Source organism: Rhamphochromis sp. 'chilingali' (assembly GCF_963969265.1).
Source record: "Rhamphochromis sp. 'chilingali' genome assembly, chromosome: 18".
NCBI lineage: Eukaryota > Metazoa > Chordata > Actinopteri > Cichliformes > Cichlidae > Rhamphochromis > Rhamphochromis sp. 'chilingali'.
Window position 1 is genome coordinate 485,641 of NC_137945.1, and position 15,449 is coordinate 501,089.

The window sequence follows — 15,449 nt, forward strand, 5'->3', positions numbered from 1 at the left end:
CGTGTCTGACAAGGTGATCAGCAACACAGTGGCACCACAAGGGACCGTCCTCTTTCGGACAATGCTCAGGAGTTTCTACGAGTCTATTGTGGCCAGTGCCGTCCTCCATGCTGTTGCATGCTGAGGGAGCAGGTTGAGGGTCGGGGATGCACAGACTGAAGTGGATGTTGTCCAAGATAAGGACAATGCTGCCATTGTCCTTATCTTCCTTATCTGCCACCCACTCCATGATGTGCTGGCCAGTCACAGGAGCTACCTCAGTGAGAGATTAGGATTACCCATAATCAGTGTTGGGACTAACGCGTTATTAAGTAACGCGTTACAGTAACTATGTTATTATTGTGGTAATGAGCACGGTAACTAGTTATTATGCCAAAACCGGGAACGCGTTACTCGTTACTGGGATTTAGATAGGCTCGTTATTCGTTACTTCGTGTGGTGGCTAACGCGGAGCTTCCACTGATTCAATAACATTAGCAAGTGGTGGAAGCCAGCAGATGGATGAAGGAAAAGGGAGGCAAGAGGAGAGACCCGAAGCGGCCGCTGGTCCGAGAGTGTCAGGTGAACTGAACTTCAGGTAAGAAGTTATAACCTGCAGTCTATCTGGGTCAGATATAAACCAAGTTTAGGTGGAGTTTATTTTCGTTGTGCTGACTTTTTCGTACTGCGTGCTAGCTAGCATGACGGAGTTTCTATACAGCTGGGTGGGTGCTATGTTACTGATGTTGAACTTTATTTTGTTCATAAGGTTAATTATTAGAGTTGCCAACCGTCCCGTAAAAAACAGAATCATCTCGTATTCAGAGAAAATATTACGCGTTTCGTATTGAGGTGAAAAGGAACAGTTTGTCCCGGACTTCAGCTACAATGAAAAAGACACAAAGCTGGAGTTATTCTGTCTCTTTACGCTGCACAGCTGCCTCTTCTTCTCTCATCCTCTCCCCCCTCCCTCTCCTGTTTCTACTTCAATCATGAAACTGATCAATGATCAGCTGATTGGCTTTTCTCTCTTGTTTATTTATCGCCCACTTTGCGCCAGAAAGTAGAAACCAGCGGATGTCGCGCTAAACAACAGCAGCACGTTTAAGCTTGATCAGCTGTTGTTAGAATTTATTTAATATTAATTTCTAGTATCAGCTGATGTTTGCTGGAGCCACAGCTGTAAAGCTGCTGGTCATGATGTCGGTTTGGATATGTGGTGAGAGGGAAACATGAAGATGAAACCAGGAGATGTCCTTACTGAACCATCAGAGCTGAACAGGTGATGGAGAAACAGGTTTACCTTTTAGGTGACATGAATGAGTTGAAGTTATGAACTGTTTCTGAGAGACAAATAACACCAGGATCCTTTTCTAAGTAGCTGACAGCTGGTAACTGTGCAGGGGCGGGTCTAGCAAAGTGTTGCCAGGGGTCCATGTAGGGAATTAAAAGGGAAAGGGGGGCACAAGGAAATACTTTCTTATTCTCGTTTAAAATGTCTCACTTTTTAAAAAAAAATTATCTGAGTCTTGCAACAAACAATTGATAGATTGATGCATATATACCATCAGAACAGTGAACATCACTGTCACAACAGTGTTTGTTTTCATTCAAAGACTTTATGATTTTTCCTATAATGGTGGGCCGGTCTCTAGTCAAAATGCCCAGGACGATTTTTTTGTCCCAGTCCAGCCCTGTATGCAGCTCATCTGCAGTCTACATCTTCCTATTCAGAAGGCAGAATTTCCGAGTTCTGAGTACAATCGAAAGCACCACGACTGCAGTTTTTGTGTTGGATGTAAAAAGCAGGCTAGGATAGAATCAGGCGTGGGATTTCTCTCGTGGAAATGTGCACATTATCTTTTCCTTTCTATTGGTAGGTGGCACAGTGCACTTGTGGCAAGTAAGCAAGCTAGAAGACTGGCAATCTTGCTGGGTATCCAGTTACGGAAGCAGCACATTAACAAGAGAATTCTGAGTAAAACCAAAGTTACTTTCCCTAGTAACTAGTTACTCCGAAAGTAACGAGTAACTTGAAGTAACTGAGTTACTTTTGATAGAAGTAACTAGTAATGTAACTAAGTTACTAATTTAAACTAACTTACCCAACACTCCCCATAATGCACCAATGAACAACACAGGAAATGATTCTTTCCTGTGGATATCTCTGTACAACTCCTCCACCTAATGCACAGTATACAGTGTAACAGTTGCACCCTTTTGCACACACTCAGTAAAATAACGAATGACAACGTTTTACAGAGTAAAATGTCAATCACATTTATTTAATCCCACTAATAATCTTGATATTTATAGTTGAGCTATTTGTATACATTAGAGCTATTTATTATAATTCAATTGAATTCAATTCAGTTTTATTTATATTGCGTCAAATAACACAGCAGTCACCTCAAGGTGCTTTATATTGTACAGTAGATCCTACAATAATAGATACAGAGAAAAACCCAACAATCATATGACCCCCTATGAGCAGCACTTTGGCCACAGTGGGAAGGAAAAACTCCCTTTTAACAGGAAGAAACCTCCGGCAGAACCAGGCTCAGGGAGGGGCGGGGCCATCTGCTGTGATTGGTTGGGGTGAGAGGAGGAAAACAGGATAAAGACATGCTGTGGAAGAGAGACAGAGGCCCTTTCTCAATTCTCAAGTACGCGAGCACGGACTCGCGATTTGTACAATTGGAACACCAGCGTACTTGATGATGTCACAGGTCCGGAGTTTTTACTGCCGTCCCCTCTTAATTTAACTGCGAGTAATATGTTATGAAGCTTTAATCACAGCCAAACCGGTTTACTCAGGAACAAATAAAACACTGAAATAAACCAAACATTAACATTTAGAAGTGATCTAAGTGACGTACATATCATGTTTAACCTCAGTAGTGAAATCTCTATTAATAAAAATAGTGTACATGTACATACGTGTACATACCTTAATAAAAACAAGTAGGTGAGATGTTAGAACGCTTTTATTTTTATTTTAGTGGACACTCAATACAATAGACAGCTACTGGGGTTTGTTTAACCTGAGTAGCGAAAAGACCGCGGGGGGGTTGAAAACGATGTGCCGGGAGTCCGCTGTTCTCGCCGGCTCTAATAATCCTCGACCTCGCTATCTGCTATGGAGCACTTAGAAGACGCCTCCAAAAACATCGGAGCGCGTTTGGAAATATATGATATCTTGATAAATCGAGCAGATATTTGAAGTTTACACAGCTACATTCTCGCTTGAAAATAACTTAAACGTTTATTTTGTGACCCAGAAAGAGTAATATTTAAAAGTTTTCAGGACCGCTCGTCCGCCATTGTTTGAGTTTTGGACGAAATGCATTCTGGGATATTTAGCTGTACCAAGTCCACACAAGTCACCACCGATGCATGCTCGATAAAACGGGCAGAGCGAGAACACATTCGGGACTTTTTCGCGTTCTCGGCTTGATGCGTACTTCGAATTGGAACAGTACTTGGTCTCCGACTGATGACGTATCACGAGTACACGAGAACGCAAGTACGCACAAGTACGCACATTGAGACAGGCCCAGAGATTAATAACAAGTATGATTCAATGCAGAGAGGTCTATTAACACATAGTGAGTGAAGAAGAAACACCCAGTGCATCATGGGAATCCTCCGGCAGCCTACACCTATTGCAGCATAACTAAGGGAGGATTCAGGGTCACCTGATCCAGCCCTAACTATATGCTTTTGTCACGTCTGCGGGGCAGACCGAGTGGAGACAGTGAGGAGGACCCAGGAGCAGACACAGGCCAGAAGGCAGAACTGAACTTTAAACAAAAGGCGAGCCTTTATTGTGGCTGATAGAAAGGCATAACAAAACAGCAGGGACGGTGGCTACCTAAACTAAAACCTAAACTGGAGAAACTAAGAACAGCGAACACTATGACAATGACGACTGAGACGACTATAAACAAGACTCAGTGCTGGGACATGAAAGAACTATGAAACGTATACTAGAACAAGGAACATGAGTCTTGCACAGAGTCTTGAACCCTGACATGACCTCAGGGGAGAAACACAGATGACGCAACACTGACAAAGAGAAACATGGGGGTTAAATACACTGACGGATAACGAGTGCAATGAGACACAGCATTAGAACACAGCTGGGAGGAAATGACGAGACAGGGGAAGCAAAACTGAAAACACTGACATAAGACAGGGACCTTCAAAGTAAAACAGGAAACAATTCACAAAGACGCAGACTTGACACTAACAGCACTAAATACGAGGGCACAAGACACAAACCTAAACCAGAATAAACTGGTACATAGAATTATAATAATCAAAACAGGAACTTAATTCATAACACAGAAGAATACCAAAACATAAGAAACTGAAACTGCTGGGTCAAAATGACCCAGAACCGTGACAGCTTTAGCAAAAAGGAAAGTTTGAAGCCTAATCTTGAAAGTAGAGATAGTGTCTGTCTCCTGAATCCAAACTGGAAGCTGGTTCCACAGAAGAGGGGCCTGAAAACTGAAGGCTCTGCCTCCCATTCTACTTTTAAATACTCTAGGAACAACAAGTAGGCCTGCAGAGCGAGAGCGAAGTGCTCTAATAGGGTAATATGGTACTACAAGGTCATTAAGATAAGATGGGGCCTGATTATTTAAGACCTTGTATGTGAGGAGCAGGATTTTGAATTCTGGATTTAACAGGAAGCCAATGAAGGGAAGCCAAAACAGGAGAAATATGCTCTCTCTTTCTAGTCCCTGTCAGGACTCTTGCTGCAGCATTTTGGATTAGCTGAAGGCTTTTCAGTGAGTTTTTAGGACTTCCTGAAAACTCCCTGACATTAAATACTACATCCTTTAGTATTTAATGTATTTTTATTGTAGTACACTGTAGTATTTAAAGTAGTATTTACTGTAGTACTCTGTAGGTGAGTTTGTAATGATACCAATTTGTCATGGATTGCTGTGTGGCAGGCAGGATGAGGACCCAAAAATGCAAAACTCACAGACTCAGAGGATGAACTCAAAATGCAGCTTTAATGCTGGAGAGGCAGATCGCAGGAAATACAAAACTAAACTGGGAACAACAAACTAAGCACTCGCAGAGAGACAGGGAGATCCACACAGCATGAGGGAGAACGCGACACGGAACTGAGGGAGACGCAGACATAAATACACAGAGGGTTAACGAGGGAAGTGGGAGCACATGGGGAACACAGGTGACACTGATAATCATAACGAGACAGGGCGGGGTGAACATAACATGACGTATACAGGCGCGGGAGTCACAAAGTAAAACAGGAAGTACACGGGGGTTCAGACAGGAGGGGAGAGAGAGAGCACAGGAAGAACATGGACATAACGGGCAGGGGAAACATGGAATAAACACAAAGAGAGACGAGGGCTCATAAATACACAGAGGGGCACACAGGGGGTAAGAGTCACGAAGGGAAAACACTTAGGGAACAACACACCAGGACAACTCAGGAAACATGGCCTAAATAAGGAACGAAATACAAAAATACAAGAAACTAAGAATACTGGGCCCACATGGCCCAGGACCATGACATCACCCCCCCCCCCCCCCCCCCCTTCTCAAGGGCTGGCACCCGACAGCCCAAACTCGAGAACCAGAAAAAGACAAACAGAAAACATCCCACCCGGGGCGGGAGGCGGGGGACCAGGACGGAGGAACCAGAACAGGAAACAAAACAACTGACAACAAACACAGGAGCACAAGACAATAGTCCAAAGAAAGTTCAGGGGGTCGGCCTGGAGGGCGGCCACACACCAGGCCACGTCCCCTTGTATCTGGAGGCCGGTCGTGCAGAAGGCAGCAGTGGTGCAGTTCAGGAGGCCGACCCGGAGCCCGCGGGCACAAGAGTTCAACAAGGGTCACACGGTCGGGGGGCCGACCAGGCGGGCAACACAGGTGATAGAGCCGGTCAGGAGGCCAGCCGTGCGGAAGGCAACGGCGGCGGCGAAGGAGACGACGGAGCAGTTCAGGAGGCCGGCCGTGCGGTAGGCAGCGGCGGCGGCGAAGGAGACGACGGAGCAGTTCAGGAGGCCGGCCGTGCGGAAGGCAGCGGTGGCGGCGAAGGAGATGACGGAGCAGTTCAGGGGGCCGGCCACGCGGAAGGCGGCGGCGGCGGCGGCGAAGGAGACGACGGAGCAGTTCAGGAGGCCGGCCGTGCGGAAGGCAGTGGCGGCGGCGAAGGAGACGACGGAGCAGTTCATGGGGCCGGCCACGCGGAAGGCGGCGGCGGCGAAGGAGACGACGGAGCAGTTCAGGAGGCCGGCCGTGCGGAAGGCAGCGGCGGCTCTGCAGTGTCAGGTGTACTGGCCGAGGCCCGGTGGGCACAGGACCAGTCGAGGCAGGACCAGACGAGGCAGGACCAGGCGGTGGCGTGGCAGCCACAGGCGACGGAGCCGGACCAGGCGGTGGCGTGGCAGCCACAGGTGACGGAGCCGGACCAGGCGGTGGCGCGGCAGCCACAGGCGATGGAGCCGGGCCAGGCGGAGGCGATGCGGGGGCCGGACCAGGCGAAGCCGAAGTCGAGGCCGACGCTGGACCAGGCAATGTTGAAGGCGAAGCTGAAGCCGGAGCTGGACCAGGCGACGGTGTGGGTGGAGACACGAAGGCTGCAGCTGATGGAGCAGCTGGTGGCTGGACGGGCTCCTCGGGCCCCCCAGTTGACAAGGAAGGTTGGTGAACAGGCCCCTCGGACCCTCCAGCGGAGACAGGCGGCTGAACGGGCCCCTCGGACCCTCCAGCGGAGACAGGCGGCTGAACGGGCCCCTCGGACCCTCCAGCTGATGTGGCATCTGAGGAGGCCCTGAGGAGAGTCTTAAGCTCAGAAGCGACTGGTGAGGCAGCACATAGAACACTGTTAGCATGACAAGCTTTGAAACCATAATTTCTCAGGTCATGAACACTTTCGGTAACTCGAGTGGTAGATGCCAACCCCCTGTCGGTATTGTCAACACAATAGTTCATGGTAGGATTACACATAAGTCCGTAGCTGGATTCAGAGCCACATAAAGAGGCAGGCATGCTTATGGCTGGCCTAACAGTCTGCAACTGAGAAGCAGTAGCATCAGAGCTCACGTTCCTGTGCATTTGGTCTTGAGCACTGTCTGCAATCCCACCATCAGGGAATACAGTACTAGACTCCACTACAATCTGCACGTGGGGGTAACACTCTGTCTCGGCTGTACGAGTTGGCTGCAGTCTGAGGCAGAGAGAAAGCTCACGCCATTCCTAGCAGGCTCAGAAGCAGACTGTACAGCCGACGTGTGAACCCCTTTCGCTGTCTCATGAACCTTGGCTTCATGTGGTGCGGCTATGGGAGCAACACTAGAAAAAGTCCTGGATTCTACAGAGTCAAGAACATGGTCTGTGGTTTTGTTGTGTGCTTCTTCAAAACAGTTACACACAGTCCTTTCATTATCACAACACTGCTCTGACTGGCCCTCAGTTGTAACCAGAGTTAGGTCAGTCACAGCATGGGTGTCTATGAAATCATGATTAATGGTAGAGCAGTCTTTGGCACCAGTTTCTTCATAGCTGGGCCCACAAAAGGGCAACCCAGTACACTCCACTATATCAGGCTCATGAGATGAAAAAGCACAGTCACTCACCTCGGTTATAAGAGGAGTCTGGGACAAAACTAGGACAGGTGCTGGCTGGACAGCTGCTGCCCCCACCTCTTCAGAGACTTCAGCACAGTACAAACAGTCTTTAGTGGCTCCTTGAGGAAAGCTAGGCAGTCTCTCTTCAGACTCGGTAAATGGTTCACGCAAAGTTTCAAACCTGGCATGAGGTGGCTTGGTAATCGTTAAATGGTCTGAGGTAACAGGATTTAATTCTTGATCACCCACACAACTAGGACTGCTCGCTAAGGATTTCAACACATTAAATCGAAAGTCGTCTGATACAGAATACTTTGAGTCTGAACCTTTACTCCCATCATCTTTCATTATTTCAGAAAGACCCACCGACTGCAGGTTCACTGTGTGAGACGTAACGTCCTCATCACTAGTTAACTCAGAAAAACCCTTTGACTTGATGTCTTTGGCTATGGGGCTAGATACAACGTCAGAAACTGAGTCAGGGGTACTCACGGCTGGATGGCTGATGGGAGTTAAAGCCTCAGATGGCATTAACTGAGGGACCTCCTTAGGCTGAGGCTTAGAGCGCCGGCGGCGAGAGTGCCGCTTCTTTCCATCCGTGGAAGCGGGCGGGGTGAGCGGTGGAAGTCCCTGGCAACTCCGGGGACCCCCAAGAGCCAGTCGAGTTCCCCGGAAAGAGCGCTCGTCACAATCAGGGGCGAGCCACGGCTCCCTCCCGAACTCTTCCTCTAGCTGTGCGTATGCGGCGTGCTGCTCCTCGAGATCGCCATCCAGGACCCCCACAGCATCCTCGTGATGCTCCGTGGAGGGCGAGGCGGGACGTAGCGGTGCGCGACGGCGGCGAGAACGCCGCTTTCTTCTTGAAGCGGCTGTGGGCAAAACCTGACTTGCCATAGCGACCGGCTCCTCGTCCTCCAACCACATCCGTGCCAGAAAGGCAGCAGGAGACGAGCAGTCCGATCGAGGCGGCGAGGGCGGGCGGCAGGTGCAAGGCGGGGCGGTTGGCGAGAACTCCTCCTCGGGGATGAGCCAGGGCTTCCAACGGGGCTCGTCCTCGCGATACGCCCGTAATACTTGCTGCCGCTCCTCCTCGCCGAAGTCAATAGCCGCTGGCATCTCCTTGATCCGCGTAGTGCAGTCAGGCGGTGGCGAGGATGCGGAAGCCGATGGAGCGTGAACAGACGGTGTAACGGTGGTGAGCCTCATTGTTCCGACTATTTCCGGCTCTTTCTGCTGGAACAGCTGCCCCGGGCGGATGCCCACAGTGGAGACGAGAAAGTCCCGGATGTGGGGGCGCAGCGCGCCGAACAGCCACGGGAGTCCGGACACCATCCGCTGTAGACGGACGGCTACGACCTCCCGGTGTTTGTCTCCTGGCAGCGCCTCCCACTCCTGACAGTGGTACTCCACTGTATAGATCAGATCCTCCCGGAGCTCAGCGGAGGGGTTGTGAGTTGCTGGGTCCATGTCGAGGTCGCGTTCTTCTGTCATGGATCGCTGTGTGGCAGGCAGGATGAGGACCCAAAAATGCAAAACTCACAGACTCAGAGGATGAACTCAAAATGCAGCTTTAATGCTGGAGAGGCAGATCGCAGGAAATACAAAACTAAACTGGAAACAACAAACTAAGCACTCGCAGAGAGACACAGGGAGATCCACACAGCATGAGGGAGAACGCGACACGGAACTGAGGGAGACGCAGACATAAATACACAGAGGGTTAACGAGGGAAGTGGGAGCACATGGGGAACACAGGTGACACTGATAATCATAACGAGACAGGGCGGGGTGAACATAACATGACGTATACAGGCGCGGGAGTCACAAAGTAAAACAGGAAGTACACGGGGGTTCAGACAGGAGGGGAGAGAGAGAGCACAGGAAGAACATGGACATAACGGGCAGGGGAAACATGGAATAAACACAAAGAGAGACGAGGGCTCATAAATACACAGAGGGGCACACAGGGGGTAAGAGTCACGAAGGGAAAACACTTAGGGAACAACACACCAGGACAACTCAGGAAACATGGCCTAAATAAGGAACGAAATACAAAAATACAAGAAACTAAGAATACTGGGCCCACATGGCCCAGGACCATGACACAATTTGTGTCTCCTTAGAAGTGATGACCTCTGACCTCAGTGACAGCAGGAGGATAGTGGTGATTAAAGAAGACAGCTAGCATTAGCATCAGTGTCTGAAAAAAGCCCTGTTACACACACAGCTATCAGCATTCATTAGTTCCTTCCTTTCATTCTTTTCTATTTTTTTTCCTTCTTTTGTTCCACGCTGTCAGTCGTGTGTGTGTGTGTGTGTGTGTGTGTGTGTGTGTGTGTGTGTGTGTGTGTGTGTGTGTGTGTGTGTGTGTGTCTCTGTGTGTGAGAGAGACATTGTTCACCTCTGTTTGATGGATGTCTGAAGCTGTTAGACTGTTGTCTCACACACATGTGTCTACAGGCATTTTAATGAAGCACTGATGAACCTACAGTGGATAAGAGTGGATGGATCGAATGATTTCACCAAGTGTTGGTGTTCCTCTCTGTGGTAGATAAATACATGTAGCATATTTGCAGCGCTGGAGGCCAGGATTACTGAATTGGAGACTCTGCTTCGCACCCTTCATTCACCCGTAGCTAGCCAGGCCCCTGTAGCTGGTGCAGCCGAAGATAGCGTAGGCCCCGCTAGCTGTTCCCCGGCAGACCCCAAGCAGCTGGGGAAAGAGGGCGGCTGGGTGACGGTGAGGAGGAAGCATAGTCCTAAACAGAAGCCCCAGTTACACCACCAACCCGTTCATGTGTCTAACCATTTTTCCCCACTCGGCGACACACCCGCCGGGGGTCAAACTCTGGTAATTGGTGATTCTGTTCTCAGACATGTGAAGCTAGAGACACCGGCAACCATAGTCAATTGTCTTCCAGGGGCCAGAGCAGGCAACATTGAAGAAAATTTAAAACTGCTGGCTAAGGGTAAACGTAAATTCAGTAAGATCATAATTCATGTCGGCAGTAATAACACCCGGTTGCGCCAATCGGAGGTCACTAAAATCAATATTGAATCGGTGTGTAACTTTGCCAAAACAATGTCGGACTCTGTAGTTTTCTCTGGCCCCCTCCCCAATCAGACCAGGAGTGACATGTTTAGCCACATGTTCTCCTTAAATTGCTGGCTGTCTGAGTGGTGTCCCAGAAACGATGTGGGCTTCATAGATAATTGGCAAACCTTCTGGAGGAAACCTGGTCTTGTTAGGAGAGACGGCATCCATCCCACTTTGGATGGAGCAGCTCTCATTTCTAGAAATATGGACAAATTTATTAAGCCCCCCAAAATATGACTATCCAGAGTTGGAACCAGGAAGCAGAGTTGCAGTCTTACACGCCTCTCTGCAGCTTCTCTCCTCCTGCTACCCCCCAAAAACCCATCTCCATAGAGACTGTGTCAGTTTCCAAACAGACAAAAAACAAACTAAAAACCAGCAACAAACAACTTAAACATAAACAATTACAAAGAAAGAACAATACAGTATCCACATCTGCACTAAATAATGGACTAAAACTATTAAACATTAAGTTTTCTCTTCTAAGCCCCTGTTAGCCAATGATTTAATATGAGATCAAGATCCTGATTTAGGCTGCGTCCACATTGGTATGTTTGAAAACACAGATTTTTCTATGCGTTTGCACCTTTCCTCCACATGTAAACGGTGTTTTCAATCACTGAAAACTGAGATTTTTGAAAACTCAGTTTTTGCGTTTACGTGTGGACGAGGAAAACAGAGATTTAGTCACACAACGTCAAAGGTGTGCGCCTTTTTGACGTGACGCTGTGCGCCACGTTACTGCTTACATGAGATTATGTCTACAATGGCAGATAGAAACAAAATACTGTTGCTGTTAATCTGACTATCTGCAGTTTTAACACACTTACAGTTACCGTCCCTCCATTTACACAGACAGGCGTCTGAGTGAACCTCGGACGGGGCTTCTATATCCAACACAGACCCTCTCACAACCCAAATCCAAACATTTTTACTTTTTTACAAATTTACTTTTTTTAAAAATTAATTTATGTGTGCTGTATGCATTTTGTTCATTCCTGAGTTGTGAGTCTACACCAACCAAAGTACTGTCTTTGTTATTAACATTTGAAATGTTGAAGGCACCTGAATAGTAACAAAATTATCTGCCTTTCCAGGACAGCACAAACTTTTCAGAAGTCCTGAAGGTTTAGTGAGGGTACAAAACCCTGTTTAGTCTTTCCCTCCCGGCTTCTAGACTTCTGATTGGCCAACATTTTGTTTTTAGTGTTTACATGTGGACGGAGATATTTTCTCAAAACTGCACGTGTGGACGGGATTTAAAAAAAAAACGAAAACGGAAAATCTCAGTTTTCAAAAATAGCTGTGTACGTGTGGACGTAGCCTTACTCTGCCTTACAGAAACCTGGTTGCAGTTGGTTATGTCAGTTTAAATGAATCAACACCCACGAGTCATTCTAACTATAAGAATCTTTAAAGCACAGGCCGAGGCGGCGGTGTGGCGCCAATCACTATAGACCCATAGTGTTTTATTTCATTTGAAAGTGTGATGCTTAGCCTCGTCCACTCTAACTGACTCAAAACTAAATTTGATTTGTTGTTAACCTGCACCTTACTCAGAGTTTGTCTGATTTTATCACGGACCAGGGTCTTTGACTAGGGCTGGGTTTAAAAGATCAATTTCCAGATTCAAATGGATTTTAGTTTGAATAATCTGATATCTATTAATTAAATTCTGAATTGATTTTTTAATATAAATGTATTTTGCCAGAAACATCAGGCTGGATGACTGTAATTCATTATTATCAGGAAGTCCTAAAAACTCCCTGAAAAGCCTTGAGTTAATCCAAAATGCTTAAATGGAAGGATTGAGTAATTTGTCAGAAAAGAACCCTAAATTTGATCAAATTTGCCATTTTCATTCTGGAACGAGACGTTGATCTTTTTAAGACTGAGACATAAGATCAGCAAGACATGGGTGGGCGGGGCAGCACCCTTCCACCTCACCAAAATGTCTCACCTCACCGGGAGGGAACCAAAAGACAGCACCCAGCGTTTTGCCCCAGTAATACACTTATCATCCTCACCCACTGTACCAAAGAGAGCAAGTAGGGGGTTAGGAGCCAGTTTCCTTATTCAGAGTATAGAAAACCTCTTCCCAGACATCAGACCCACACCTGTTACAGCGGGGGTCTGAGCCAGGATTCAGCCTAGCTACTTTGGATTTAGATCTTTGGGATCCTTCGTGTGTGCATACTGATGATCCAAGTCTTTTATTTTATCGGCCAATTCTTGCTTTTCTATTACGTTTTTCCTGAGATATTCTGTCCCCAGAGGTTGTGGGGATGTTTGGGTCTAGAAAAAGTTTAATATGGTTATTTATAAATTATATAAAGGTATTATGTGATAGCAGTGTGGGGTTTAAACTCCTGCCTGATGCAGGGAAGTCGGGCATAGACAGGGCCAAACTTAAGGGGACATGATCTAACTATTTTCATGGTATTCACAGGCACACGCAATACTAGTCAAACAATTATCTCAGAAAAAATAGTCTATCCTAGAAGAGGTGTGAGGCAGATTAAAGAAAAAGAAACGCTCCCTATCAGTCAGATGGCGCCAAATATCTCTAACCCCATATGTAGAGAAGGAAGAGTGAACGTGCGACGCTGATTTACTCAGAGAGGTCGGTTTTAACGACAAAATAGGGTCCAACCAGCAAGTCAAGTCTCCGCCAATTATCAAAGAGTAGAAAACAACAGAAAAACCCAACAAACTGACTGTAGATATGAGACAATGTAAAACCACTTGAAAGACCAACGAGGTCATGAAGTGGGCAGAAACAAGGTGAAGGAATGCGATGGAAAATGGGGTGTCCAAACTTTTTGCAAAGAGGGCCAAATTTTATAAAGTGAAGATGCCTGGGGGCCAATGGTTCCTTTTGACTTTTTTTTTTCATAACAAAGTTACATGAAAATATAATGAAGAACACTTTTAATAGTCACAATTACCTTTATTTATAAAATAGAAATGTACCTAAATAAAAGACACTCAGTCAAGCATTTACAACTCTAAAGACACAATTCATTTATATCTGGAGAGTCAGACAACTTTGAACAAACTGTATAGAATACCCTAAATTTCCATGAGTTTGCATTATCTTTGCCTAATGAACATTTAAACAGGAGTTATAAGTAATGAAAAGTGTTCTGTTATCAATAAAGTGATAATATCTATAATCCAGTTTTGAGATCCTTCCCAGAGGCCTTAACGCCCACTCACATCCTGGGCCATCTGACCTCAGGAAATCACGTGATAGGGTGGGGCCAGGTTTCACAATGAGCTCACCCAAAACCCTGGCTGGTTGTGACCCACACCCGTTTTCACACCTTGGCTGATGTGATTAGGCAGAGGATCATTAGGGGGTCCTTTTGTCCCTCTTGGTGGGTTATTCCCACAAAGCTTAAATCTGGGACTCTCCACCATTTGATCCTAGAACTGAAGAAGCTTCTCGGACGAGAGGTGAAACATCTTCAAGCAACTTAAAGAAGTCCAGACGCTTTTCTTTGCAAGCTCCTTAGACTACGATGACCTGGATGACTGAGAACCTTCACAGACAAACAAGTGTATGACTGCTGAAGATTCTGCTGTCAGTTTAGGATAGAGACACACACAAAAAGACTCACACACAGCTGCAGAGCAAAATGTTCCTCAGAGGAAACACAAAGAAACAAAAGACACACATTTATACAAACACCTGGAGCGTCTGCAGACTGTCCAAAATGCTGCAGCAAGGCTTCTGACGAAAACATCGAAATACTCACATATAACACCGCTGCTTATACAGTAACACTTGCTCCCTGTCGAATTCAGAGTCCACTTTAAGATTCTGGTTCTGACATTTAAGGCTCTTCAAGAACAAGCACCATCATACATCATTGAACTCTTACAGCCCTATGCCCCTAGTAGGTCTCTGAGGTCGAGTAGTCAGGGCCTACTTGTTATTCAGTATACGAGACTGAAAACTAGGGGTGATTGAGCTTTTGCTACTGTGGCCGCCAGACTGTGGAATTCTCTTCCTCAGAACTTAAGATCTGCTGATTCGCTGATTACTTTTAAAAAACAGCTAAAAACACATCTTTTTAAAATTGCATTTTGTTAACTTTTGACTGTACTTTGTCTTTTTAATCTGTGCCTATACCTTGTAAAGCACTTTGTGATTTTTTATCTAGAAATGTGCTATATAAATAAAATTTTACTTACTTACTTACTTACTTACACAAACCCGTGATGCAGACGCACAAAGAGACGTCAAATCACAAAGAGCAGCCCAACAAACACGAGAACTCACAACGACATGCAGGAATATACAAAATCACAGCAAAGACACACAAAAACAGTGAGAGCCAAGCGTGCATGTGCAGTGACACAACAGAGAAGCTGGAGCTTCTTGGTGGTGTGAAGCATCGGTGCACGCACACAGGTGAAGTCGTGTCTTTGTGTGGAAACGCAGCGACCAGAGCGTGTTTGGAGCCTGGGGCGTCTCTCTGAGCTGCCTGCTCCTAATTGGACCTAATCATCTGCTCAGAGCGTAAAACTGGCGTCTGTGTGGTTCAGGCACAGAAATCAAACACGTCCTCTGAATTATTCATCACTCGCTGCCTTCAAACTAACCCCCCTCTCTGTGTCTTTTCAGAGTTTCTTTGAGGGACAGTCCGCTCCCTGGGATTCGGCCAAGAAGGACGAGAACCGCATGAAGAATCGCTACGGCAACATCATTGCTTGTACGTACCCGTGCACGTCACCTGCGT

General features: G+C 46.8%; 1 protein-coding gene across 9 annotated transcripts in view; it reads left to right on the forward strand.

Moving 5' to 3' along the window:
* Window positions 1–15,449, forward strand: part of LOC308386160 (receptor-type tyrosine-protein phosphatase mu-like) — a 222,655-nt gene that overhangs the window by 174,639 nt on the left and 32,567 nt on the right. For all 9 annotated transcript variants that reach the window (XM_080865487.1, XM_080865488.1, XM_080865490.1 and 6 more), the window contains one exon: window positions 15,335–15,422. In XM_080865487.1, the coding sequence (XP_080721613.1) occupies window positions 15,335–15,422 (88 nt within the window). The remainder of the gene's footprint in view (window positions 1–15,334; window positions 15,423–15,449) is intronic.